The sequence below is a fragment of the Papio anubis genome, chromosome 1, assembly GCF_008728515.1.
Source record: "Papio anubis isolate 15944 chromosome 1, Panubis1.0, whole genome shotgun sequence".
Lineage (NCBI taxonomy): Eukaryota > Metazoa > Chordata > Mammalia > Primates > Cercopithecidae > Papio > Papio anubis.
The window spans coordinates 132272798-132299847 of NC_044976.1; the positions used below are offsets into that span (position 1 = coordinate 132272798).

The 27050-nt window shown below is 47.6% G+C and overlaps 1 protein-coding gene across 3 annotated transcripts in view; it reads right to left on the reverse strand.

Moving 5' to 3' along the window:
- OLFML2B (olfactomedin like 2B) overlaps positions 1–27050 on the reverse strand; it is a 40397-nt gene that overhangs the window by 8588 nt on the left and 4759 nt on the right. The window contains exons 3-6 of one of the 3 annotated variants that reach the window (XM_003892981.2): positions 25746–25853; positions 14373–14549; positions 8204–8429; positions 5921–6454 (exon numbers count right to left, since the gene is read on the reverse strand). In XM_003892981.2, the coding sequence (XP_003893030.2) occupies positions 5921–6454; positions 8204–8429; positions 14373–14549; positions 25746–25853 (1045 nt within the window). Of the gene's footprint in view, positions 1–5920; positions 6455–8203; positions 8436–14372; positions 14550–25745; positions 25854–27050 lie in introns of all 3 variants that reach the window. The other 2 variants (XM_009185686.2, XM_009185676.2) reach the window with 2 other exon arrangements.

The following is a 27050-nucleotide window of genomic DNA, read 5'->3' on the forward strand; positions in this document are numbered from 1 at the left end:
GGTGTAAAAAGATGTGCTATCATCCAAGCTTTGTTGTTCCATTTATAGAGCACCGGGAGAGTAGATTTAGCATCATTCTTAAAGACCCTAGGATTTTTAGAATAGTAAGTGAGCACTGGCTTTGATTTAAAGTCACCAGCTGCATTAGCCCCTAACAGAAGAGTCAGCTTGTCCTTTGAAGCTTTGAAGCCAGGCACTGACCTCTCCTCTTTAATTATGAAGGTCCTAGATGGCATCTTCTTCCAATGGATGGCTGTTCTGCCTACACGGAAAATCTGTTGTTTCGTGTAGCCACCTTCATCAATGATCTTAGCTAGATCTTCTAGATAACTTGCTACAGCTTCTACATTAGTACTTGCTTTTCACCTTGCATTTTTATATTATGGAGATGACTTCTTTCTCTAAACCTCATGAACCAGCCTCTGTTAGCTTCAAACTTTTTTCTGCAGCTTCTTCACCTCTGTCAGCCACCACAGAATTGAAAAGAGTTAGGGCCTTGCTCTGGATTAAGCTTTTGCTTAAGGGAATGTCATGGTTGTACTGTTTTTCTATCTGGACCACTACAACTTTCTCCATATCAGCAATAAGCCTGTTTCATTTGCTTATCATTCGTGTGTTTACTGGAGTAGCACTTTTAATTTCCTTCAAGAACTTTTCCTTTGCATTCACAACTTCGTTAACTGTTTGGCACAAGAAGGCTTTCAGCCTATCTCAGCTTTTGACATGCCATCCTCACTCAGCTCTGACATTTCTAGCTTTTGATTTAAAGTGAGAAGTGTGGGATTCTTCCTCTGACTTAAACACCTAGAGACCATTGTAGAGTTATTAATTGGTCTAATCTCAATATTATTGTGATTAGGAATTACAGAATAGGGAGCTCCAAAAAGCAGGAGAGAAACCAGGGAATGCCAGTTGGGGGAGCAGTCAGAACACACACAACATTGATGGATTAAGTTCACTGCTTTATATTGGTGTGGTTGGTGATGCCCCAAAACAACGACAATAGTAATATCAAAGATCACTGATCACAGATCATCATAACAGATACAAAGAAAAAATTTGAGATATTGTGAGAATTACCAAAATGTGACACAGAGACACAAAGTGAGCACACAGGGTTAGAAAAAGGTGCTGGTAGACTGGCTTGACACAGGGTTGCCACAAACCTTCAGTCTGTAAAAAATGCACTCTCTGTGAAGCACAACAAAGCAAAACACGATAAGATGGGGGCACGCCTGTTTCTTTACTTAAAATAGCATGGAATAGCAAATAAAAAACACCACGAAGGAGAGAGAGAGACAGAGAGAGAGGCACATACACAAAATGAATGGAAGAAGAGGAACTTTATATTTACTACTTTGCATGGCACTTTTACCCTGCCTTTTGAACACAGGCCCTATGTTGTCATTTTGCACTGGGCCCTGGTGCTCTTGTTGGCTCTGGTTCTTCTCATTGCAATGCCCCCTTCCTTCTTTGCCTGGCTAATTTCCCCTCATGCTACAAGACAGTTAGGCCAGCACCTCTTTTTGGAAAAGGGTCCTGGGCTGCCTCAGTCTCCCTCTGTGATCCACTGTGGCCTGTGCCCTACAGTGCTCACCACCCTGGTTGAAGTCATGTGTCTGTGTCAGTCTCACATACAAGCTGTGCAACTCCAGGACAGGGCCCCTGCTGTATCTGTCTTTGCATCCCTGACACCCATGGCACTCACGCATCCTGAGTGCTCAGCACTTAATACTGGGCCAAATCCGAGTATTGTTTCCATGCTTAGAGCCCTCTCTACCTCTTTTAGCATCGAGTCCCTACTTCTCACGTCCTTCATCATCAGGCCCCGGCTCCCTACTCTGGAATTCCATCACTCTCCCTCATGTGTCCCTATCTGTGCTGGCACACTTGGGCTGCCTTCCATTCCCTGCCCACCTCGGCCCATGCTCTTGGCTCTGCCTGGAGAGTTCTTCTCTGCCCTCTGAGGCTGGTGAGCTGGGGAACAGCCTCAGAGAGGAGCCCCATCACAGAAGTGATGCGACGCCCCTGGACAGCGTGCATCCATTGCCGGCCACACTTCCCACCTGCTCAGCCACTTCAGTCACTGCTGCCTCCCTGAACCTTTGGGAAAGTGACCACTTTTTGCTCACTTTGGATCTTTGCAGCCGAGCACGCTATAGTGCTGGATGGATTATTAATACTAGTTGACTCTTTATCCTTATCAAGAGGCTTAGACTTTAATCCTTTACCACCTGCAAGGATATATTTTATCCATTTTATATCCTTATTTCTAGGGCCAGAGGCCCCTGTGTTATACAATGACTGGATTCCCAGTGGTTTGAGGGAGTTGGATTAGCAGTGTCAGCAAAGAGACTGAGACCAGTGGAGCTGGGGCCGGGGGAGCTGCCTGTCTAGTGACTTAGAGTCTGGGCTCTGCAGAGGCTCTGGAAGCTGCCCCAGCCCACGTCAGCATCGCCTTCCTTGGGCTACCCCAGACCAGCCTCCCTGACACGAGACAGGCAGGACTGGCCATCACGCCCCATGGTCAGCGCAGCTGGCCAAGCCTTGGGGTGGTTACAGTCATCTGCTTTGTGGGGGAGACATTCTTCATAGTTCATGGTATTTCCTAGATTCAAATAGGAGCCAGGCTCTCTCTGGTATTGTCATAAACTGACTGTCCTCTTTGTCTGCTGCTCCTACCCACCGCCACCCCCCGCACTCCAAACCAGCCCCTTCTACAAAATGCATCAGGAATTGTAGTTGCAAAAGTTTGGGAATCTGCAGAGCCTTGGCCACGTGGCAGTTTCATTTCGCTGCAGTAGCCTGAGCTATTCCCAAAGCCAGGGCTGTCGGGAGCAGAAGCATCTTCTTGGATGGTACCAATTCTACCCAAACCCCGGCTCCAATTACTGACAACATTTTTCCTCTCTCTGCCCTAGAGCTATACTATGGCCAAATGCTTTGTTTGCACAGCCAAAAATAAATTCTGATTTACTTGTTTTTGGATTTTTTTTGAACATTTTATAACTATCCTGAGAATAATGGTAGACATTTTAGGACATCACAAAATCAGGATTGGAAACTATGGGATAAAATCTTTCTTTTAAAATTAGCCCTGTTTACAATCACATCTTAAATAGCTCAAAAATCAAAATTACTGGATTCAACAAACAGCAAACAAGCTTTCCCAGGTAGCAAATCAGTGGCCCGTGTCTATTTCAGCCAAAAGCTTTTTATTTTACTGATGACTGGGAGATGTCAGCACATCACAGTCTTCCTTGGCCAGGCACAGGCAAGTCAGGGGTCTGCAGAGAATGTTAGGGTAGGAAAATCCCATCCACACCAACAGCAGCTGGAGGGAGGCACTTGGCAGTGATAAACTATTGAAAATAATTCCCAGAAACAAACTTGTCAAAGTTCCGCATTGCCTAGACAGCCAAACCTTTCTTCTTCTCTGGGCCACCCCCTCTTCTCACCCCTTGGCATTTGAAGAACACACTACATCTGTGTCCACGTCTATTTCTTCTGCAGTCAACATATGAGGTGAGAACCCCAGCTCCTCCGAAAAATGCCATGGGTTAGTCTTTAAGCAAACCTTACATCCTCAGCATGATGATGCTATTCTAGTTAAACAGAATATTGAACAAGAGGAAATGTCATTCCTACCACCAGGTAAATGGCTGCTGGGACACCGGGCTTCTCTGGGCATCAGCATCTCAGTCAAGCTACTGGAGGGGGAAAGAGTTCTAAGTGTCCCTGAAAACAGCAGAAAAGCCTGCTGGTGGCAAAGCCCTGGGGAGGCAGTTGGGGACAGGCTGGGTTCTGGGACCCAGCTTGGTAGGTTATGGAGAGAGTGGATACCTCACTCCTGGCTAGCAAGTCACCGAGGGAAGAGGCTCCCAGGTTGGCAAACACCATTGCCTGATGGCATGCAAGGTGTGTGGGTCCTACCTGCAGCTTGTCTTCACTGTTAGCATTCTGGAAAACTGTGGTACGGGTGACAGGGGCCAGATTTCTAAATATTTGGAGGGATGTTCCCACTCACTCAAGGGTGACAGGAAGCTGAAATGGTGAAGTATGGGGGCCCAGGGAAGTTCACTCCTATGGCAGAGGGGGAGATGGAGTGTTGGGCTCAGGGCCTGTTCTCAAGAGCGCAAAGGCCAGGCTGTCCAGAGCTGGTGCACAAGTGGCAGCCTCTGCTCTGACCCCAAGGCAGTCTGCAGAAATACAGCAGGACCCGCGCTTCAGAAACGTAAACATTCTCTCCTGCTCCCACCCTCACCTCTGAGGCCCAAGAACTGCCTTCTTGCTTAGCTTCCTCCAGGCAAGGGTTCATGAGATTTTTTCCCAGGGTCCATTTTAATGGGCTATTTCACTGCTCTCATTCTGCCATTATTCTGAAACTTCCACCCAATAAGAATCCATTGCTGTTTCATGACCTGGTAAACTTCCCGCAGAAAACCATAGCATATACTGAGACCCAGAGAAGGCAGAGACTTGGCCAAAGTCACACAGTAATCAACGGCAGAGAGCAGAGTGTCTGACTCCCGGCAGGTGCTCCTTCACCACCCTGTCTCTGGCAGCAGCTCGTACCTTATGCTGAGGAGGGATTGGGAATGAGACTGCAAGGGCAAGAAAAATGGGAGACGGGAAAGATCCGTATAAGGCAGGCCATATCCTCTGTCAAATCAAGTGTATTTTTCAACAAACATTTGATGAAATTATTACTCAATAGTGTTATTTTTCAGTCATGATCAGTGGTGATTTAATGAATGTTTGGTTTAGTTCTTTCTGGAAGAGACATTTGTAACTAGCTCCCATTTTTCCTTTTGTAGTTGCCTTTTTTCTCTACTTTACTATTTCACTGCTCTGAGTTCTCTTGGGCCATGGAGCTCCCAGGCACAGAATAGGGCTGCATTCTCCATGCTTCTGGAACATACCTTGTTCTTTTAGACCTAACAGTCAGGAGGCTTCCTTTCTCTGCTTAGAAAACTCCTCTTCAGGCCGGGCGCAGTGGCTCACGCCTATAATCCCAATACTTTGGGAGGCTGAGGCGGGTGGATCATGAGATCAGGAGATCGAGACCATCCTGGCTAACACGGTGAAACCCCTTCTCTACTAAAAGTATAAAAAATTAGCTGGGCATGGTGGCAGGTGCCTGTAGTCCCAGCTACTCAGAAGGCTGAGGCAGGAGAACGGTGTGAACCCAGGAGGCGGAGCTTGCAATGAGCCAAGATCGCACCACTGTACTCCAGCCTGGGTGACAGAGCGAGACTCTGTTTCAAAAAAAAAAGAAAACTCCTATTCATCCTTCGAATCTCAGCTCAAATGAAACCTCCTTAGATAAGTTTCCCCAGCCTTCCTGGCAGCCAGGCCAAGCTAATATTCCTTCTTTCTTTCCTCTGTTTCTCCATTCCTCTGCTACAGCACTTGTCACATGGTGCCATGATGTTTCTATGCTCTCCACGAGTGGGGTTCATGATTTTGCACTGAGGCCCACTGCACTGGCTATTCCCCGGCTCTCCCTCTGCTACAAATCTGAGACTTTTCCCCCAGTAAAAACCCTTTGTTCTTTTATGACTTGGTAAACTTACCACAGAAAAATTCACTTATTAATCACTGGATACCCCAATAGCCATCACAAAGCCTCATGTACGGAAAGCCCTCAACAAATATTTATAAAACTGACTCCTGAAGCCAAATCTTGGCTCCATTAATTTATATATCTATTTTAGGAAAAAGAGTCCCACTCTTGCCACTGGCGCAGTTTCAATACATAAACCCTAGATGTTAAAGCTAATCGGTGGTCAAAGGCGTCACTCCATTTGCCATAAAGAACTTTGACCATCTGGTCCCTCCGTCTCCTTTCAACATATTTCCAGACTCAGCCTTTTACCTGAGCTGATCAGGAGACCAAGGCCAGGTACAATGAACTTACCTATGACATTCCGGATGTCATCTTCTTCTTCGGGGCTCAGCGTGGGGCTGGCAGGGGTTGTTCCCTGCCCAGCAGGAGCATCTTTCCCCAGCGAGTCTGTTCTGACTGTGGTGGGAGGCACTGGGACTGTGTGCACAGCTTCCATCAATGCCTCCCTGGGAGACGCTGCCGGAGGAGCTGGGGCTGCTGGTTGCTGGGTGGCTGTGTGGGCCACGGTGGTGGCTGGTACCTGAGGAGAAGGCTGCAGGACTGACTCCCTCGTGGGATCTGGAGACACCGAGGTTGTTTGGAGTGTTGCTGAGAGTGGTTCCACTGAGGCACGGTTGGCAATGCTAGGAGCTGAGGTTGAGGGCTCTGGCAGGGCCGAGGACCAGGGTACGATCCGAGCATTCAGGTCGGTTGTCACAGCAGTGCTGTGTCCCTGAGGGGTGGCTGTGGGCCTCTGGGTGGCACTGGTCATCAGGTCATTGTGTCTCAGGAGCTGATCTTCAATCAGCAAATCCACTCCATTGTCACCACTGAAAAACTCATCTTCTGTGAAACAAACACAAGGTTCACTGTGGCACGGGAGAGAAACAAGCTACAGATGACAAGAGCACATGGCAATGGGCAGGTGAATTACAGGGTGCCTTTCCTTAACACGATGGCCTGACTTAAAGAGGGGGCCTGGCTGGGATTTCAGAAGAACGTGGACAGGAGCACAGGTGGAAGGACGTTGAATTTCCAGGAGGTTTCTCTGAATTCACTGCAGCCATGCTCCCCCCAGGACTCAGGGGTCACTAGCAGGACGCATCGCGGTCCTAAACCCCAATGGCTGGGAGTAAGTGAGTCATCCAATCCATCCATCCAACACATGTTTATGGAGTATGGATAACAATAGCGAGCAAAACAAGGATCCTTGACCTCATGGAGCTTCTATTTAGTGGTGGAGACGCTAAATAATAGACAGGATTGTGCAATTGAAGGTGCTATGGGGAACAAAAAGTAGGGTAAAGAGGGTCAAAAAAGCTAGAAGGGAAGGGAAACTTGCAGAGAAGAATAAAGTGGTGAGGATGAGACTCATTGAGCTAGGGAGATGAGCAGCTGCCTGGAGGAGGTGAAGGAGTCAGTTGAGCAGCCATCAGGCACAAAGATTCCAGGGGTGATTAACCACAGAGCAAAGGCCCTGAGGCAGGACATGTGTGCAGTGGCCCAGGAGCAGCGAGGTGGCCAGCGTGACTGAAGCAGAAGTGAGGTCAGAGCGAGGACAGGCACTGGGCATGCATGACTTACAGGCTGTGTGTGGAGTTCAGTTTTTATTCTGAATGAAATGGGGGAGGCTGCAAGATTTTGAACAGAGATGGAACATGGAGAGGCAAACATTTCTTACAGAGGACACAAAGAGCTCTAACCACAAAAGAAATAATTGGTAAAATAGACTTCATGTGCTCATCAAAAACACCATTAAGGAACTAAAAATGCATGCCATAGGTAGGGATAAAATACTTGCAATACATATGATGGCAAAGAACTTGTAATCAGAATATGTAAAAAACTCCCACAAATCAACAACACACACACAAAAAAGACCAAAAAGCACAGTTAAACGTGGGCAAAATGATGATGCCAGCTACTGGGTGGAGAATAAACATAGTGGAGGCAAAGGCAGAAGCAAGGAGACAGACAGGAGGCTGCTGCATCAGCCCTGATGGGGAAGGACCCGCTCAGACACACAGGGGAGAGGGGAAGAGCTGGGGCCTGCTGGGAGTGCTGGGCAAGGAAAAGAAAGAAGAGAAGAGGAGGAGGAAGAGGCGAGGAGGAGCACAGGAAGAGGAAGAAGCCTAAGGAACCAAGGTAAAGGTGATGTGAAAAGGGGTTGTCTCTCTTCCATGAAAAATGAAGAAGGACAGAGATCGAAGGGGAGGTCCTGGAGACTCAGACAGGAACCTCAGGGCCCCCGGAGGGAGGAAAAAGTGGCTTGTGGCTCTAAGCCAGTCAGTGCCCCCAAGCCTCAGTTTCCTCACTGCAAACGGGGAGGACTGGACTGGAGGGCATTGAAGTCCCTTCCAGCCCAGCCACGCTCTGCCATATGGTCTTCTTCAAGCCCCGAGAAGTTAAGTGACTTGCCCAAGGCCACTCAGCGAGCTGTGAGGAAATGCAGTGACAGCGCTGGATAACAGGGCCACAGCAATAATCAGAATGCAGGAGGGGCGTATGGCTCCCAGGAAGTCCAGCCCCCCATGGTCCAAATGGTGACTCCCTCCCTGCCCTGCCTCTGGGGCCACCCTGTTGACCCCAACTCACGCTGCTCTTCAATGTCATTCTCTTCTTCAGAGACCTTGGCTTTATAGTAGGTGATGCCCCGGATGACGGTGGGCTGGGAGGCCGGCCGGCCTCTCAGGTGGACCTGCCTCTGCAGGGGCCGCTGTGACCTCACCACCTCAGGCGGAGCCAGGGGTTGCTTCTGCAGAAGCTCGATGGAGTTGATCTGCTGGGACACGGTTTCTTCCTGCAGAAACCGCTCTTCATACTGCTCCTCAGAGGGGACACAAGGGAAGGTCAGGTCACTGGTCAGAGAGGCAGTGGGCAGGTGGGGGCAAGGCTGGAGCTAAGGCTGTGCTAATAACAGTAACACTTCCGAAGAGCCAAGCACTGTTCTAAGTGCTTTATACGTTTACATATGTCAACTAATTTAATCTTCTCATCAGTTCCATGAGGTAGGACCTATTTTTATCATGATCATTTACATTTCAAGAAACTGAGGCACAGAGAGGTTATATAAATTTCCCAAAGTCCCACAACAGGTAAGTGGTAAGGCAGATTGAAGCCAGGATGTCTGGTTCCAGAATCAACATCTCTATACTTGACGCATACTGCCCAGAGAATTCAGTCCTCCTCTTGGCTCTGGCCTAGGGATACTGGGTGACTTAGATCCGGTATAAGTTGTTTTGGGTGAGATCCATGTGAGGGGAAGGATGCCTGGGCTGGGACATGAAGCCCAAGGACCAGGATGCACACTGCGTCAGGATGAAGCTTGTTACAGCAATCAGAATGGACTTCCTAAAACACATGTCACCCCAGCCCCCAAACCCTCCCTCCTGCATACAGAATAAAGTCCAAAGTAAAACTGATCTTGATCTAGCTCAGCATTCTTCTCTCTTGTTGCGTGCCCTGCACCCCATGCCTTAGGTACTCCAGTCACTTGGCTGACTACTGAAACTCTTGGCTCTCCTGAGCCACTGGATCTATGTTCAGCCTGTTTTCTCTGCCTGGAAAACCATTATACCTCCTTCTCCCATATATCTACTTCTCAAGGCCCAGCTAAAATTTCAGGTCCCCAAGGAAATACTCCTGGACCTTCTAATTCAGAATTAATCAATCTTCCCCAAGCCTCATTTTGTGCTTTATGGCAGAGATTTCTCATTGATTACCCGAATTCCCTGCCCTCTTGTTCCTTACTAATGAAGACCTGGTTTTATGGGAGTGGGCATGGGACTGAATTCTGGCCAGTAGGGTATAGGAAGAAGTTGATGGGATGTGCATTTGGAAAAGTTCTGTATAAGGGGGGCTGATTCAGCTGGGAGGCGTCTTTTGCTCTCTTCCTCATTTCTCTGGACTGAAATGTGGACAGAATGGCTGGAGCTGAGCAGCCATCTTGTGATCATGAGGGGATTTTGAGGATGAAAGTCACTAACAACATCTTGGAGCTAATCATGCCAGCCCTGGACTGCCTGCCTCCAGAGTTTCTTTTACATGAAAGAACAACAAATATTTCTATTGTTTAAGGCACTGTATTTGGGTCTCTTACCCAAGCCAAACACAAGTCCTAAAGAATACAAGTCTGTGCTTCTGCTGTGGTGCCTCTCCTAGCCTGCTTTCCACAGGCACTATTGAGGGATGTTGCTATCTCTGCAGACTATGGGAATCTGAAAGAAGAAAGACCATTTCTTGTTCATCTTTGATTCCCCTGGATGGAGGCTCCCTAATATTTGTTAAATTGAATTTCTGAATCATAACAAATCCCAAAGAATTGTCTACGTTGGTAACTACTTGGCATTTGATTTTGTCAAAACAAATGATGCTCACATGGCCCTGTGACTGGGCATCTGGATGGCGCTGTGAGAGTGCCCCATGACAGCTCTGATCGTGTAGATGGACCACTCTGTCCTCCATAGAGCTGCTGCCCAAGGAGGAGCCCCTGTGTCCACAGTGTGGCAAGATCTCTGGTGCTGTGTCGGTCTGTCCAGTCAGATTCCCTGTCCAGGATTATAATCACCCACCTTTGAAAGCAAAGGACCTTGGGCATACGACCTGTGAACTGACTGTGCTCAAAGTCAGGGCCACCCCATAGGTGGGTCCAGCTGCTTTGGTGGCTCCATTAGAGAAGTGTGGAAGCCTGAGAGGAGTGTGGCCCAGCCCTGCTCTCCCCAGGACTCCAGTGGCTGAATAATGAAGATGCAGCTTCCTGCAGCCCCCTAAACCATGAGGTCCCTTCTCAACCAGGGGGAGGTGACTGAGTTCCCTTTAATCTTGTAATTCTAGGCCTGGTGGAAGCCACCCAGAGAGCAGAGCCCATGTGGAAACAAAACCTGTGTTCCTAGATGCCCAGTGCCCCGAGGCAGGGCAGGGCCTTTAGCCACTCCGTGTTGGCTGTAGGAACCCGGCCACCATGGCCAATGTGCTCCTTTTGCACAGGAAGAAGCAAACCAAGCTCTTGCTTTGATCTTTACAATTTGGCCTGGAAAAAGCCCTGAGTCCTCATTACCCCCAAGGACACCCCCAAGCCTGTGCCTGTTTTCTCATGACAAGAGAGTTCTGGATGGCACAACCGATGGGGCTGTGTATCTCTCTCTCCCTAGCACACAGTGGTGACCGACTCCTGAAAGGCAGGGGACACCCTTCTGCCAGCCTCCCCTGTCTGCCCAGAGGAAACAGGCCAACTTGCCCGGCTGTGCCTGGGGCAGCCCCTACTCCTGCTCCTTGCCCCTCCCTCAATTCTCTGTTCTTGCTGGTGATGTAACCTCCACCTGAGCTGTAGCGGGTATCTGGTTGGTGGAGATGATATTTTAATGGATACTTATTATGGCCATGTCCTTTGTATTATTTTTAACCCTTACAACAATGGGGAAAGGAGATACCATCATCCACATTTTACAGATGAGGAAACAGAGGCTCAGAGTCGTTCAGCAATTTGGTTGAAAGTCAATCAGTTCCGTGGCTGAGAAGGGCAGTTCTCAAGTCACACAACTCAGGTCAGCCCCAGGCTGCCTGCCCTCAGAGCCTGCCTCTTCCTTCCATTAAGCCTCTGCCTGCAGCTGTGACCACAGGACTAACTCGCCTGCCATCCAAAAACTTGCCTGCCTCCCTTAGTCCTCTGGGTCGTGGTCTGGCTCCCACCCAGCAGACTTGGGAGATCCCTCATTTCCCATTAGGAAGAGCTGCTCGGCAGGCTGTCAGGAGACCCTGGCCACAGCCCATGACTCAGACACTGAAGGGCATCTAATTACTGGACCCTGGTCTCCCTCTGCATTGCAAAAGCAGGTTGTCATTTCTTCGCCACAAACCCCAGGAACTGTCTTTAATTCCAGGCTCTCAGGGAAGGGTGGGAACTGCAGTGCTTTCTCCCAACCAAGGAGATGGAGCAAGACCATGGACAGCCCTTGCCAGAGAACATATAATTTCCTCGGATCCACTGGCGACAGGCTGCGCTGGGTGGCAGCGGCCCCCTCCAAGCTTCGATTTCCTTTCTCTATGAATCCAAGAGTCTGTTGTATGACTTCAGCTCCTGGAGTCGAATGTTCCTACTCCCACCTTGCTCTCTCCACTCTCACCCTGCTCTCTCCATTCCCAACCCTGCCCCCAGAGCCCCATGCCAACCCCTCAGGCAAGGACCATCTTAGAGAGAAGCCCTCAACAAATTACCACTTACCATTCCAAGAAAGCTCTGACATAATCTACAGGAACCCTAAAAATAAACAACCAAACCCAGTGCCCCTTCCACCCGCTTTTTGGCATGGGGTTCACTAAACAGAGGGATGGCAAGATCCTGCCTTGGGGCCTCCTGCACCACTTCCCCTTTCTGCCCCACCGTCCTTGTGGGGAAGGATTGTGCTAACTTCAGCAGCGTGATGAATGGGGACTGGAGGAGGGGAAGGGACTTTGCTGAGCAAGGAGAAAAAGGGTTTGGTGTGTTTGATTTGGTTTTTGCTGTTTGCCCTCAGGAATTCTGAACTGAGTTCCCGAACATACCACATAATGTGTCATCAAGACGACAGATGCATTCTTAAGCTCAGCCGACTGGGAAACTGGAAGCCAGAGCAGGAAAGGGACGTCTGGCTCCGTTGGGCAGCTGGGCCGCTGATGCCAGGTGGGCTGAGATAAGAGACACTGCGCCCAGCTGTAATGAGTGGGAGCCATCAAGTTCCCTTCCAGCCCAAATGTTTTCTGGCTCCTTGGTTTATGAGCTCAGACCCACTCAGAGATGACCCACCAAGCAGACTAAACACTTGCTCAGTAGCCAGCATGTCAGGTACACCCAAAAATGAGAATCAAAATAATTTTTGAAGAAATATGATATTTCCAAAAAAGCACCAAAGTAGTCATCACAGGCAAAGCTAGAAAATTATCAACCTTTTTTATATCTATTTTATGGTTTGGAATTTTTATTTTGAGTTACATATTGGGGAGGGTGGAGGCACCATACTCTTTTCAGGGCTTGTTGCCTCAAAAGCCCCAATCCGCCTCCAGTCCTGCCTTTGGAACACGTGGGCCTAAGATCCCCAAACCCAGCTGCTGCCTGCCTGGCACCCTTTGATGAACTACCCAAGAGTTTCAAGCCCACATACCCAGCCTTCCTTTCTTTCTTATCTAAATCCTTAATGGCCCAGGCAACACAGTCCTGCACAGCAATGCTTCCCAAAAGTTCTTCACGTCACAGCATACAGAGAAACCAGCTCCGGGGCTCCAGCTGTCCCAGGCCCTGCTCAATCCACACTCAGAATGACTCCCCGAAGCTGAGGGGATCCCTCAATGGCCCACCTGGAACCCATTCCCCAGACACCAGTGTGTCACAGCTCTGCCATCTACCATCAACCCCTAGTAACCAGTTAAAATCAGCGAAGTCTCTCTTAAATGCTACCATCCCCTGGCTGCCCAATGACCCCTTTTACAATACCTGATCCAGACCCATCGTGCTAATAGTGTGCCTTGCTAATAGGACTCTTCAAGTCCTGCCACCAAAACTTACCTGTTTCCTCTTCCTTTTGGACTATCTCCCAAATTAATGCCTATTTCTTGGACAACAATTCAGTAAATAACCCAATACATTAAATGGCAGCATTTAACCATTAGTACATAAACATAACTTAGTAGTAATTGGAACCAAAAGAAACAGGCACCAAATGGGGAGGCATTTTTAAGCAAGCAGGTCTTTCGTTATCACTCAAATCACATTAGACAGTGTTCCAATCATGGGTAACTTTGTGCTAGGAACACAACTGGGTAAGAAGAAACAGAGGGTTGAGACCCTTTGCCACCATTTCCCAACTGAGAGAGGGAGACCATGCCCACAGCTGGATCTGTTTCCTTATCTGTAAAATGAGGATATTGATCTCTGTCCGGCCTGCTTTTCTAGGGCTGTGACGATAGCCACATGGTATAAGGATGAAAATATGTAGTAAATTACAAAGTCCCCTATAAATGAGGAGGGAGGAAATATAATTTGTTTCCAAACTGGGGCATTTTTGAGAGTAAAAGAGGGTGCTATTAATAACCATGCCAGGGCCAGGTACGGTGGCTCACGCCTGTCATTGCAGTGATTTGGGAGGCTGATGCAGGAGGATTGCTTGTGGCCAGGAGTTTCAGACCAGCCATATTTACAAAAACTACATAGCAAGACCCCATATTTACAAAAAATAAAAAGTAACGAATTTTTATTACCAGGCATGGTAGCATGTGCCTGTGGTCCTAGCTAATCAGGAGGCTGAGGCAGGAGGATCACTTGAGCCCAGGAATTTGAGGCTGCAGAGAGCTATGATCACAACACTGCACTCCAGCCTTGGTGACAGAGCTGGAACCTGTCTCTAAAAAAAAAAAAAAAAAAAAAAAAATGCTATGACAGCAGGAATAAACCAGGATGGTCCCAGACAAGCCAGCATGCATATCTTCCCTATTTACAAACACAAGAGATGCTCACAAAGGTGGGACATAAGATTGTGAAAAAAAATAGGGGCTGGGACTCAGACTCAGATTTCAGTCCTGGCTTCAATACTTGCTGAACCTCTCTGGGCTTCAGTGTGAAGTAAAATGGGGTCAACTGCTCATCAAATCTACAGAACCTGCAGAACTATTGTATGGATGAAACGAGCTCATCTCTGTTAAAAGTCTGAAGCCTGAAAAGTTCTATGCAGGGAGAGATGCTGGTATCACGCTTCCAGGGCTTGTGATCAGAGGCCCTTGGAGGCTGGGGCTGTACCTCTGGGTGGGCGTAGGCTGCTGCCGCATCCCTCTGCAGGGCTGAGCGGATGTCTGGCATGCTATCTAGGATGTTTTCAGAGCAGTTTTCTTTGCCTCGCTTATTTATCTCAGTTTGAATTTCTTCCATGTCCTCTTTGATTTGTTCGTTTTCCTTGGTGAGGTTTTTAGAAACTTCCTGAGAAGGAAAAAAAAGATGATCCATTAAAGCACCCGAAGACAAGCAGGAGGCAGCTAGCAGCCATCTTCACTCAGAGCACATAGACACAACAGACAGGCTGAGAATTCATCCAACAAATGATTGGGGCTAGAGAGTGTGCCCAGCCTTGGGCTGAGCACTGGTACCAAGTCCCCTGGCAGTATTTCCGGGGCAGTTCAGCCCTGGGATATCCAACTGCAGGAAATACTGCCCAAACTACCCATAGCTTTTCTATTAACAACATTGCCAAGTCTCTGGGCCACAAGGACACCAGGCTCTTTTTCTGTCCTTTGTATATAGTCCACCTTTACTCAGTGTTGAAGAACATTAAAGAATTCCATTCACTCGCATCCCATACATGTGAACCAGTAGCTCAGTTAATGAAAGAGGGGCTTTCTAAGCAATTTTGGAAGAGGTGGCCAAACAAACAAACAAACAACAACAACAACAAAACTACTCCGCCTTTTTAATGAGCACAAACCATTCCCTGGTACTTTAAAAACATCACTTACATAGAAACTTGATAGGCCCACTTCAAACTTTCCTATTTACCCATAAAAACAGTTTCACTAAATGACCCCTCACTTGGCAAATTAGCCATGCTCCAGACCTGGTTCATACCAGAGAGGGTCAAGGCTACATTTCAGTCAACCAACACTGGTGAGTACCTCTTGAGTGTCTAAGTGTAGCACTACAGAAAGAAAGGCTTTAAGTATCCTTGGGGTTCTGGACCTGGGTGGGGTGGGAGAGATGTCAACTATAACTAGAGACGGACAAACCATGTCAAGTTCTGTAAATGCCAAATGTGAGGGTTCCTGAGTTCAGAGCAAGAGGAGAGTGGAGGCGTCCCAGGTAGCTTCCTAGAGAAGGTGAACACTGAATGGGATTTAAATCAAGGAAAGTTGTCGACAGCCTTAGAGGTGTCCCTTCTCCTCTAGTTATTTTTAAAGAGATTTGACTACATTGAGATCCAACTTTGGCCCTCATACTAAAGTTTCCATGAGCAGCTACATTTTTAAATGTGATGTCCTCCGTTGGGCCCCTGTTTATGAGGTTGAGGAAGCAACAACGTAAAATAGAGGATGTGTTTGCTTTCTATCTTTCTTTACCTAACAGACACAGAAGTGTAAAAGCTGACATTGCCAGGCACAGCTCTGCAGCCTGGTGGGATGCTACTAACATCCTAGAGGAAAGTCCCAGTGATGCAGAACCAGGGGACGTGGCTATATCCAGGCAGTGACACCCAGACACCGCGGCTTCAGGGGCTCCTACAGGGGCTGCCCAGAGAAGCCCAATAGGTGCTTGTTAAATGAACCTGGCTCCCGAACCATCAGCCATGCCATTCTTATGGCATTTCATTGCATGCCAGATCCCGAGCGCTGGAAGGGCTCAGTGTGTTCCATGGCACTTAGGCTAAGCCAGCCTCTCTAAATTGCACAGAATTAACTGTGAGAGCTAAATTCCATGAGAAAGAGGTCTTTTTTAAGAACGCCCAGAATGAGTGATCTTCCTGGGTGCACAGTCACTCCTGATAGGTGTTATCTATCAGGAGGTCAAGTGTAATGGGTAAGAGCATGGGTTTTGAAGGAAACCGGTTCACCCCTCCATGCTGTTATTGCTAGATCTGAGATCTCAGGCACATTACTGAAACACCTCTGCTTCAGTTTCCCATCTGTAAAATGGGGATAGTACTAGCACTTTTCCTATAGGTTGTTAGGAGAATTAAGTGAGTTAATATATATGGATGTGCATGAAACATACCGGACTAAGTGGCTGTTATTTTTCATAGAATGTTACAGCTGGAATGGACCCAAGAACTCATGCCTAACCTTTCCTTTCACAGAGAGGAACCTGAGGCCCAGAGCAAGAATGTGACTTGCTCAAGGTCACTACCAAAAAGTGACAGAGTGGAACCAGCACCCGGTCTCCTAGCCCTTGCTCCTTCAGCTCACCTGTTGGATCACTAAGAACACCAGGAGAGGATCCTGGCACACATACAGCTCTCAGCAGCACCAAGCATGCCCAAAAGCCAGAGAATACTTGCAGTTTGGGTTCAGGATACACGACAGGATATGTATAGATGCTGAGAAATACAGAAATGTTGGACTCTCATAAATCCTCACTATTCAAAGTGTGGTGCAGAGTTCAGCAGCATCAGCATCACACAGGAGCTTGTCAGAAATGCAGATTCCCAGGCCCGCGCAGACCTGCCAAATCAGAATCTGTATTTTAACAAGATCCCCAGACGCTCTGCGTACACATTAAAGTTTGAGAAGCACCGCCTGAAGTGGAGAAAGCTTGGGGCACAGCTGCTTGAAAAGTGGACAGAAATGTGTGAGAAGGTCTGTTTTATAGGAGCTGAGTTCCTTCTGGGACTGATGGGAAAAGTTCCTGGCCCCTTAGTGGGGTTCAAGCATTTCTGTAATCCATCAGCACCTGCTGAGAGCAACACCTGTGGATGCCTTTCCTGTAGCTCTCATAGCCTAAGACAGATCACCAAGCCCAGCAAGTGCAGGGATTCAATGTGTTACCTTTTCATTAAGGCGTTCATGTGCTCAGTGCTGCACTGATGGTTCAAGGGTGAGCAAGGCCACTGGGATCCTGCCCTGGTGAAGGTCACCCTCCACGAGGGGTAAATAGGCAATAGACAAAGAAATAGACAAGAAAATATCAACGAGTGAAAAGTGCTCTGCAGAAACTCTGCCAGGGTGATGTGACAGATGCAGGCACTGACTCCTGGGTCAGGTTGATAGGTTTCTCTGAGGAGCGGACTGAGGAGTGTCCACACCTGCGGCCCACCACTGGCCCCAGGACTCTACTAAAGGCGCTGATACCTCTGGGTGGACTGGCTGGCTGGGCCTAAGCATCCTTATTATTTGACAGAAGATCTCACTAGATTCCTAAACACCGTGCATCAGTGGGTGTGGCACGCTCACTGTGAGGCAAAGGGCGCCCCCCCAGGTCTTGGGGTTTCTAGGGCCCTAGGGAGCCCCCCTTCACATTTGTTTATAGTCTCCCATCCCCTTTCGGGTGTCAGTAAGGAGTTGTTATTCTGCATTCCCACAGAGGAGAGTTTTAGGCAAGCCTGCCCTGAGAACCCGGAGGAGTAGTACAGTTTATTCCCCTCACGGGAATGGCAAAGCCCGCCAGCCGCCTGAATAAACAAGAGGCTGGCGGTGGCATCACCCCATTGGCCTGCAGGGCTGAGCCAGCTGGTGTCCCCCAGGGCAGCAGCCACAGCTGCCCCTCCTTGGCCACCCCCAATCAGCCACCTCTAACCTGGGGGTGCTGACCCTCAAGAGCTCCCCACCTCTCCCTGGGACTCTGCGCTCCTCACACCAAAGGCCTTTGGTGAGGCAATTCTCAGGAGATGCAGGGGATGCCACCTGCATAGGGTACCCTCGATTCTGCCCTGGGGGATAGGTGAACCCCATGATCTCATGCCTCAGGCTTTTCCCCCTGGGACAGCTGCAACCATGACATTTATGGTGTGTGCAACTTGGCTCGTGGGCAGTGCTGGCAACGTGGCAGAGGAGGCGGGAATTGCACCTATCTGGCAGAAGCAAGTGTACCCATGGCCCCTGCCAAGGATCCTGGCACAATGAAGAAGAGGGAAGGGAAGAGGGAGAAAGAGCAGATAGATAGAGGGCTGGGACAGAAAGCTGGACACAGCCAACTGTGGCAATGAAAGATTTGGGAACTCTGTCCTCATGATTTCTTGGGCCAGGCAGAGCCAAGGAACTGAGAGGTGTTCATAGAACAAGTGCCATGTGCAGGACTGGTATGCAGTTGGGCACTGGAGGGTGCCTGATGGGAACAGTTGTCCACTGGTGCCACACTGCCAGATGGAACAGGTGTCCACTGCTGACTTCAGCCAGATGCACACACACCAGAGGGACAGAATGTGCAAACAAGGCAGGGACCCTTGGCAAAGGGGAACCGGATGCAGGTGGAGTTAGGGGTGCAGCCATCAGTCAGCCCTAGTCAGTATGGCTGGTGTTTTGACAAGCCATGGAGGGCCGGCACAACCAGATGTGCAGACTGGTGGAATGGGTATGAAGGACACAGACTGTATCCTGACCTTGTCCAGCTCTTAGACACGTGTGCGTGTGCCTGGGTGAGACTGTGTAGTGGCTTAAGCCAAAACCTTGGGACCAGGGGAAAGATGACCATGGGGCAGAACTCTAGCAGTTCTCTGTGGTCTCGCTTTTACAACCAGAACCAGGGACAGGGGTGTGTGTAGGGGAGGGTCTGGCTCTGGAGATCAGGTGTAAACCCACACCACAGTCATGGCCTGCTTATATAACCACATAGGGCAAGGGATGAAACCTCTCTAGGCCCCAGGTGGAAAAAGAAGGAATGATAACACCTACCTCACTCAGGCTTGGCATGGAGATGGATGAGGGGCTGCATGTGGTACAGTGCTGGGAAATCGGGCTTGAGGCATGTGGGTGAAGCTGGAGTGGAAGGGACCCTTGGGGTCTCCATAGCAGATATGCAGGTGGAAAAGGAAAGGGAAGCTAGGGTTTGGTATGGCTGGCGTGGGGAGGAAGGTAAGTACCCAAGGCTGGTGTGCTGTAGAGAGACACGTTAGACACCTGTGGGAGTAGACGAAGCCAGACTGCAGGTGGGCCAAACCCTGGCCCCAAGTCACACAGCAGGTGCACACAGCCACATCTAAGGAGGCTGCATAGAAGGCCGCCTGGTAGGTCCTGTGGGCATCAGGATTCCCTGGCAGATAGCTGGATGTGCATAGGGCTAAGATCCAGATGGCAAGCCCAAGGGCATATGGGACATAGTTTCTCGTGGGAGTGAACTGAGCAAGTGTGAGGGTAACTGGACCCAAGGAGGGAGGGCCCGCAGTTCCCATCAGCTCACCATGCTCACCCTTTGCATCATCCAGGAGACAGCTAGGACCAGATGGCCTGGGACAGCCACCCCAGCTGACAGCTGTCTCCTAGCCCCTGGTAAGAATGCTGGGGAAAAGAACAGCTGGAAAGAGCCGGCGCTCCTGATGGCAGGACAGGTGGGCCGTGGCCTAATCCCTCCGACCACAGCTGATGGGAGAGACAGGCAGGCCTGGGTTCAGGGAGCCACCAGCTGCCCCATTGAACACTCATCCAACCAAACAGCTGTGGAGCATCTGTCCTACATCAGGTGCTGGACCAGGGCCTGGGAAACAAATATGACTTGACCCAACTTGCCCTTAAGAAGTCCAGGGCCTGGCAGGAGATTCAAACAAGGCAACAGCAAGAAGTCCCAAGCCTCTGGTGATGAATTTCTGTATTAGGGATAACCTTACCCCTTAAAATAGGGCCACTCGAGCCATGCACGCCTGCACATCCTGGCAGCTCTAAACTGTTTCTAGGCAGACAGATGGAGGGCTGACACTCGCACTGTAAGTCTCTTTAGCCAAGAAGAAAACCTTATATCCCACAATGGCAAATTAGATTTGAAGTATATACAACCCCAGGAGAGGTAATATATTGGCTTTAACTCATATTAAGATGTAAATTGAATTAAATAGCGTTAGGGCTGAAATATATCTTAGAAACATTAACTTCAACCCTCTGCCTTTTCACGTATGAGGACACTGAAGTCAGGCTGGGTAAGCAGTGCCCCCCTCCCAGCCTTCACTTGAGGAAGAAGAGTGAAATGACTTACAGCAAACCCCTCGGAGAGAGCAGATTTGATCAGGAGAGAGAGTGAGCCCTGGGGGTGTCTCGACAGGGGTGGAGGGTGGGAGGAAAGGGGAGGCTTGGAAAGAGACAGCTCCCCCAACTCACAGCCAAGTCTGCACAGATGAAAATTACGTTTTCTTATTAGCCGGTGAAAAGATATATCCACCAGGGTCAGGAATGCTTCTTTGATCATGCCTTTCAGTCCAGAAACACAAAAGCCACCAGTGCTTTAGGTGTGGGGGAGAAGACCTCAGCAATGCCTGTGCCAGTACATTCTGGGGAACAGGCCAGCTCTGGGTCTGGTAAATCCATTGTGGACTTAAATCTTCCTTGGAGGCAACATTATCAGGAGAAAAGGCTTCAGCTGGGACACAAGGTTCCCTGGTGCCATCTATGCTCATGGGTGTGGTTTGCAAATTCCAGCAGGTAGATTGGAGAAAAAGGAAGGAGACACACACCAGAAGGGACAAGGCAGAAATCACACTATGGAAAGCTTACAGGCATGCATCTATTTTAAGAGCATGGGCTATGCACCCACACATATACAAAGGCGCACGTGTACATAAGCATTTCAAGCACTTATAAACACTTACAGGTATCCTGCAGCAAGGTGGGGGTGGGACATTTCTTCAATAAAATTTGCAAATTTTACGGAAATGACTGAAACCAACTAAAGCTTTGATGCTGAAGATTATTTTAATGATCTGTCCCTCTGTTTGTCTTTTTCTCCACTTTAGTAATAAATCTGCCCCTGGAAGCAGTATGTGCTGCTCGGGGTTGAACACCATGCCTCTAGTCCTGCTGCCTTCAGAATCCACCTTTAGGCCTGGGCAGCCTACAAGTCTTTGGGTCTCTGAGTGCACTCGGAGCTCGGATGAAGTCTTTTCTTGAGCTGAGTGAGTGCCACTGCCAGCTCTGTATGCAATGAACAGGGCTTGCCTTTGCCTTTGGAAATTACAGATTTTCTTTATAGACTTTTAACTCCTATATCTTCAGATACTTATGTTCTGTGCCCACCCACCCCTCAACTCCAACATATACCCACACTTCCTGCATGCCCTTCCCCTTCCCAGCCACTCACAGGAAAGAAAGGTCAGTTGGGGTCTATGCTGGACTGCTGACCACCTTGAGTGTTTCTTGTTCCTGGAGCAGTTCTAAAACTGTTTTATGAGGTTTCAGACCTCCCCCAGTGAACTGGAAAGATATTTTTGGAGTTAAGTTTCTAGAACACAGCGAAATGATCCTACTAAGTTATACCCTCCAAATTGACAAAATCTGCAAAGTCTGACAATACCAAGTGTTGGTGACGATGTGTGTAGAACTTTTTTTGTTTTGAAACAGAGTCTTGCTCTGTCGCCCAGGCTGGAGTACAGTGGTGCGATCTCAGCTCACTGCAAGCTCTGCCTCCCGGGTTCACGCCATTCTCTTGCCTCAGCCTCCAGAGTAGTTGGGACTACAGGTGCCCGCCACCATGCCCAGCTAATTTTTTGTATGTTTAGTATAGATGGGGTTTCACTGTGTTAGTCAGGATAGTCTCCATCTCCTGAACTCGTGATCCACCCACCTCAGCCTCCCAAAGTGCTGGGATTACAGGCGTGAGCCACCACACCCAGTGTGTATAGAACTTTTATACCCTGCTGGAGGGAATGTAAACTTATACTACTACTTTGGAAAACAGTTTGGCAATATCTCGTGAAGTTGAAGATAAGCATAACTAATGCTTACCTTCTAGTTCCATTTATCTAATGTACCACAGAGAAATGCAGGCACACATGCACCAGGGTACATGCACAGGGATGTTCATGTACAGGAATGTCCATGGGGCTATTCTCAATTATGAATGCAGAAACTGGAAACAATCCACATATCCATCATCAGGAGAACAGATAAATTGTAGTATATTCATACAATAGAATACTACACAGCAATAAAAATGAATGAACCACAAGACACAAAAACAACATAGATAAATATTAAAAATATAAAATTGAATGAAAAAACCCAACACACACACACACACACACACACACACACTTCTGTAAGATTCTATGTATTCAACATTCAAAAAAGGCAAAATGATTACATTTAGGGACGCATCCTTCAATGATGAAACTATAAAGAAAAACAAGGAAGATGCTCAACCTAAAAGTAAGGATAAAGGTTCCCTTGAGGGAAGGGTATGAGTAGGAGAGAGCATGTGGGGGCCTTTTGGGGTGTTAAAATTGGTCTGTTTCTTGAGCTGGTTGGTGATTACTAGGCATTTTGTTCACAGTAATTTTTTAAACTACATTCATTGTTTATACACTTTTCTATGCATGTGTCATTTTTCATTGTTTAAAGCAAAAGCTTACCCAAAATCATTCCACTAAGCAGAGCTGCTCCCAGAGCTGATTTTACCAAAAGGTAAACTCAAAATAGTTCAGATTCCATTTCTCTCTCCTTCCTTCCTCTTTCATCTGCAAATGAAGTTTCCATTCCTACCTCCTCCTATATACTTAAGGTGGAACTGTGGCTGTAGCCCATAAATGTGTGCTTGCTTATACTGCCAACCATTGATCTTACTCTGGGCAAAATGCCTCTCCAATCTGACCCCTTTTGTCTTGTCTGACCTCCAAAGAACTCTCATTGGGACTCAAGAATATTCAAGGACCAGGAGCAGATTTTAACTTCCATTCCTCCTGCAGAACCGAGCTGGAGAGGGAGTGTTTTTTCAATTTACCCAACATTCTGCCTTTTCAATTACTGCAGACTCCAGACAGTCAGCTGGCATGAGCCTTGAGACAAACTCGAGCAAATACAATGCGCCACTATTCGGGCACAGGGGCCCAGATCCACCTGAAGACTACTGTCACACTTCAGCACCCTATCACCTTAGCCTCTCTAGTTGGGGAAACCTTCCCGAACTCAACTTTAATCCTGTTTAATGGGACTGTGGGATATAGTCACAGTTCTGCCTAGAAATTCCCTTGGAAGAGCTATTGTTTGAAGTTCCTGTTAGGAAAAACTGATGCTTGCAGGGCAGATGGCAATGATTTGAAGACCCTTACAGGGTTGATTAGAAAGAGCCCTGGACCAGGAACCAGAAGGCCCTATACTTCCTAGCACTGTGATTTTGGCCAAGTCATCTAATTTCCTTGATTCTCACACTACCCGGGAACAAATGGACTAAATGTATATGCAATGCTTTACAAAACATAATATGCTATATAAATGTAAGGGATTATTATTATTAAGGTCCAATCTTTGCTACTAAACATACCACAGTTTTGGCAAGGAGATACTCTCACTAATGTAACTAAAACTGTTTTTTGCAAAAACCAGGTCACTGTGTGACTATATAGATGATACCACCCTGCTGGGACAGTGGTACTGCATCAAATTCACCCATACTCCCTCCTGAGCAGGAGGGCTCAGCTGTTGGACAAGGCTGTAATGAGACTGTGATCCTTGGACAAGCCCAGCCCACTGGCCTTCTCAGAGACTGAGCACCTGACCTTAGCCTCCAGAGCACTGTACTCTCCCCCCAAATCTATCTTTCTCAAGCTGTGTTCTCCAGGCAGAATGGCAACTGTTTGGCTGCCAAGGTCAGGTGAAAGCAGAAAAGGTTGCTGTTGCTCCTGTCCCTATAGAAGAGCAATCCCTTTCTTAAAGGGGCATTGCACATTTGGATGGTTCTGGGGGCCTAGGAAAACACAGGCACCTCCCAATATGGGACCTTGGTTTAATTCCTTTTGAATGCATCTGAAAGAACCAGAAAGTGGTTTTAACTAGGAGGAAGAGTCCGAAGCCTGCATGAAGTCCATTGGTAGTGGGATGGTGCTGACCATCCACAATGTCATCATTCCAGCTGCTAACATTGAGGAAGGAGATACTCAAGATGCCCAGGGTCCTAGTTCTTTGAGAGAACCCCTTGAAGAGAGTGGCAGACAGCAAGGAGGAGGCTGATGCAGTTCTATTTGCCACCCTGATCTGTCTACAAATTTCAGGATCCAAAACCCTGACCCCTCTCATCAGACCTCATAACTGATATGATTAAGGACCTACCAACCCTCCCAGAGCCAACAGCCATATTCAGAAAACACCTCATCATAGCATTGGAGGAGCTAAGCCCAAGGGCGGGTAGAAAAGGAACTGGTGTTCACTTTCTGGGAAAATTTTTAGGAGTGGAAGGAGTGTGCTGAAACCGATCCTTGTAACTTCAATGTTTCATCATCTTTCTGCCAGCTCTCTTGGCAAAGTAATGTAGGAATGTTTGTCCTCAATCTCTCCTTGGTCAGAGCCTTGTTTAATTTAACCATTTCAAAGCATTTTCATACTGATTAGTGTACTTTGTATCCTCTCAGCAATCATACGGAGTAGGCAGGGTACTATTCTCACTGTCCAGATGGAGAAGGTAGGACATGGCTGCTTGGCAGCTCAAACAGAGAGTAAGGAACTCATCCTGTCCTGACTCCGACCCTGCTGCTCTTTCTGCCACAAACTACTACATCTACTAATCATAGATCAAAGAACCTTAGCTCTTTCATGGTATTCCCCCAAAGGTCCACTTTTTCTTAAGGAATATTGATATGTTTACAGTCATTGTGCTATTAAATTTACCACTTACAGTAACGCTGTAAACATTAAAGAAATAGATTTCCACTCAGAGCAGCAGCTCTTTGAGTCACTGTTTCAAGTATCAGTCCAAGAACCAGATGCGAGTCAATGAAACGTATCCATGAAGTTTCTTACTAGTAATATTGAATAATGATCGTTAGTTACTTTTTGGGTGACTAAATGATTTCTCATCTGTATGTTAAGGCATCACAGCAAAAAGACTGTCAACATTAATACAGTATCTATAACAACTCCCTGCTCCCATCATCATGTCACACACCACTAGATGAAAACCATAGCACCACCTGTACAACTCCCAGAGCCCAGTCAGAATAGTATGGTGTCTTTGTCTATGAAAATTGCATGACTTGTCCATTCATCCTGGGCATGACTAGTCTGAATGCTGAGTAGGGAACATTACTTATTAGTAATCATTTTTATGTCTTCTTCCTCTAAAATGAATTTCACATGGATTCACACACATAAATACAGGAGTATGAACCAGAACAGTTAGAGAAGTAGGAACCATATACGAAGGAAGGAGATGACTCCACCTTAAAACTGGAGGTAAGATACTTATTGTACCTTTACATTTCATTGAGTTGTGAGGTCTCTGGAAGTCAAGGTAAAAATGGAAAGACATTGATTATATGATTAAGAGGATTTTATAGATGAAAAAAAGAAGGTACAGTATTGGCATTTCTACTTAACTGATTTTCTTTGTCACCAACAATTTGGCATAGTTTTGGATGAATCTTTTATGTGCATTTTCCCTTTCATAGCATAGGATGGGTTAAGTCTAGTCAGCACATGTGTTAGCTGAAAATTTACTGTGGGATGTTTGGTACACTTTTGAGCTTGATCAAGAGAAAGATATGGAAACCAGAATCTTCCTTACCTCTTCTAGTTTATCCACTCGCCCCACCAGTTTGGTGGTGACTGAATGTAGCTTCAGGAGATCCAGGCCATAGAACGCTCCTTCCAACATGTCTATGATTGTGGAGAGCTATGAAACAAGGCAAGGGGTTAGTGCAGGGCTGGGGCAGACAGACACAGGGCAGTTTCCTTTCAGATCTGCATGCTGGGGGCTCGACAGGAAAGTCACTAGCCAGGAATTGAGAGGTTGCCACGAGAAACACATTTGTGTAGGCAGGGATGTAGGCAAGCACAATGGTGTATGTGCATTCTGCCTTCTGAAATGTTTGGGTAAGAAAATGGGAGAGTCCTCTAAGAACAAGTAAACCTGAGGTCTAGACCTCTTCACAAACTGTTTATACCTCTTTTACGAAATCTGTCAATTGCATTGACATCTGTCTTTCCTACTAGACTGTGAGCTCCTTAAAAGTAGTGTCTCAATAGCAAAGACATGGAATCCACCTAAATGCACATCAATGACAGGCTGGAAAAAGAAAATGTAGTATGTATACACCATGGAATAATATGCAGCTATGAAAAACATGAGATTATGTCTTTTATGAGAACATGGATGGAGCTGGAGGCCATTATCCTTAGCAAACTAACACAGGAACAGAAAACCAAGTACCACATGTTCTCACTTATAGGTGGGAGCTAAATGATGAGAACTCAGACACAAAGAAGGGAACAACAGATACTAAGGCCTGCTTGAGGGTGGAGGGTAGGAGGAGGGGGAGGAGCAGAAAAAATAACTATTAGGTACTAGGCTTAGTAGCTGGATGACAAAATAATCTGTACAACAAACTCCCGTGACGTGAATTTACCTCTATAACAAACCTGCATGTGTACTCCTAAACCTAAAATAAAAGTGAAAAAAAGAAAGCAAGCAGTGGCCATGTATCCTTCATCTCTGCTTCCCCAAGATAGCTGGCTCATAACAGGTATTTTTATTGTATAAACACTCAACAAGGTGGCTCTACATGTCAACACCTTGAGGATATGCTTCTGAAACACTCAACTTCATTATCTACTAAAGGCTCTGAAAGACATCAACAGGTTCTCCTTAGCACAAAATGCTAAACTGACCCTGGGGTAAAAGAGGACTCAGTGTCTCATCTTTGAGACTCTTGCTCTATGGCAAGCTGCCATAGTACACCCAGCCTTCTCAGTTTTTATCAATACCGTCCTGCCTGCTAGTACAGAGGCCCTGGGAGGAAGGTGGCCGAGGCTCTGGCAGCACTGAGGGCATGCAGAGCGCAGGTGCCAGAAGCACTTTACATGGTCATCC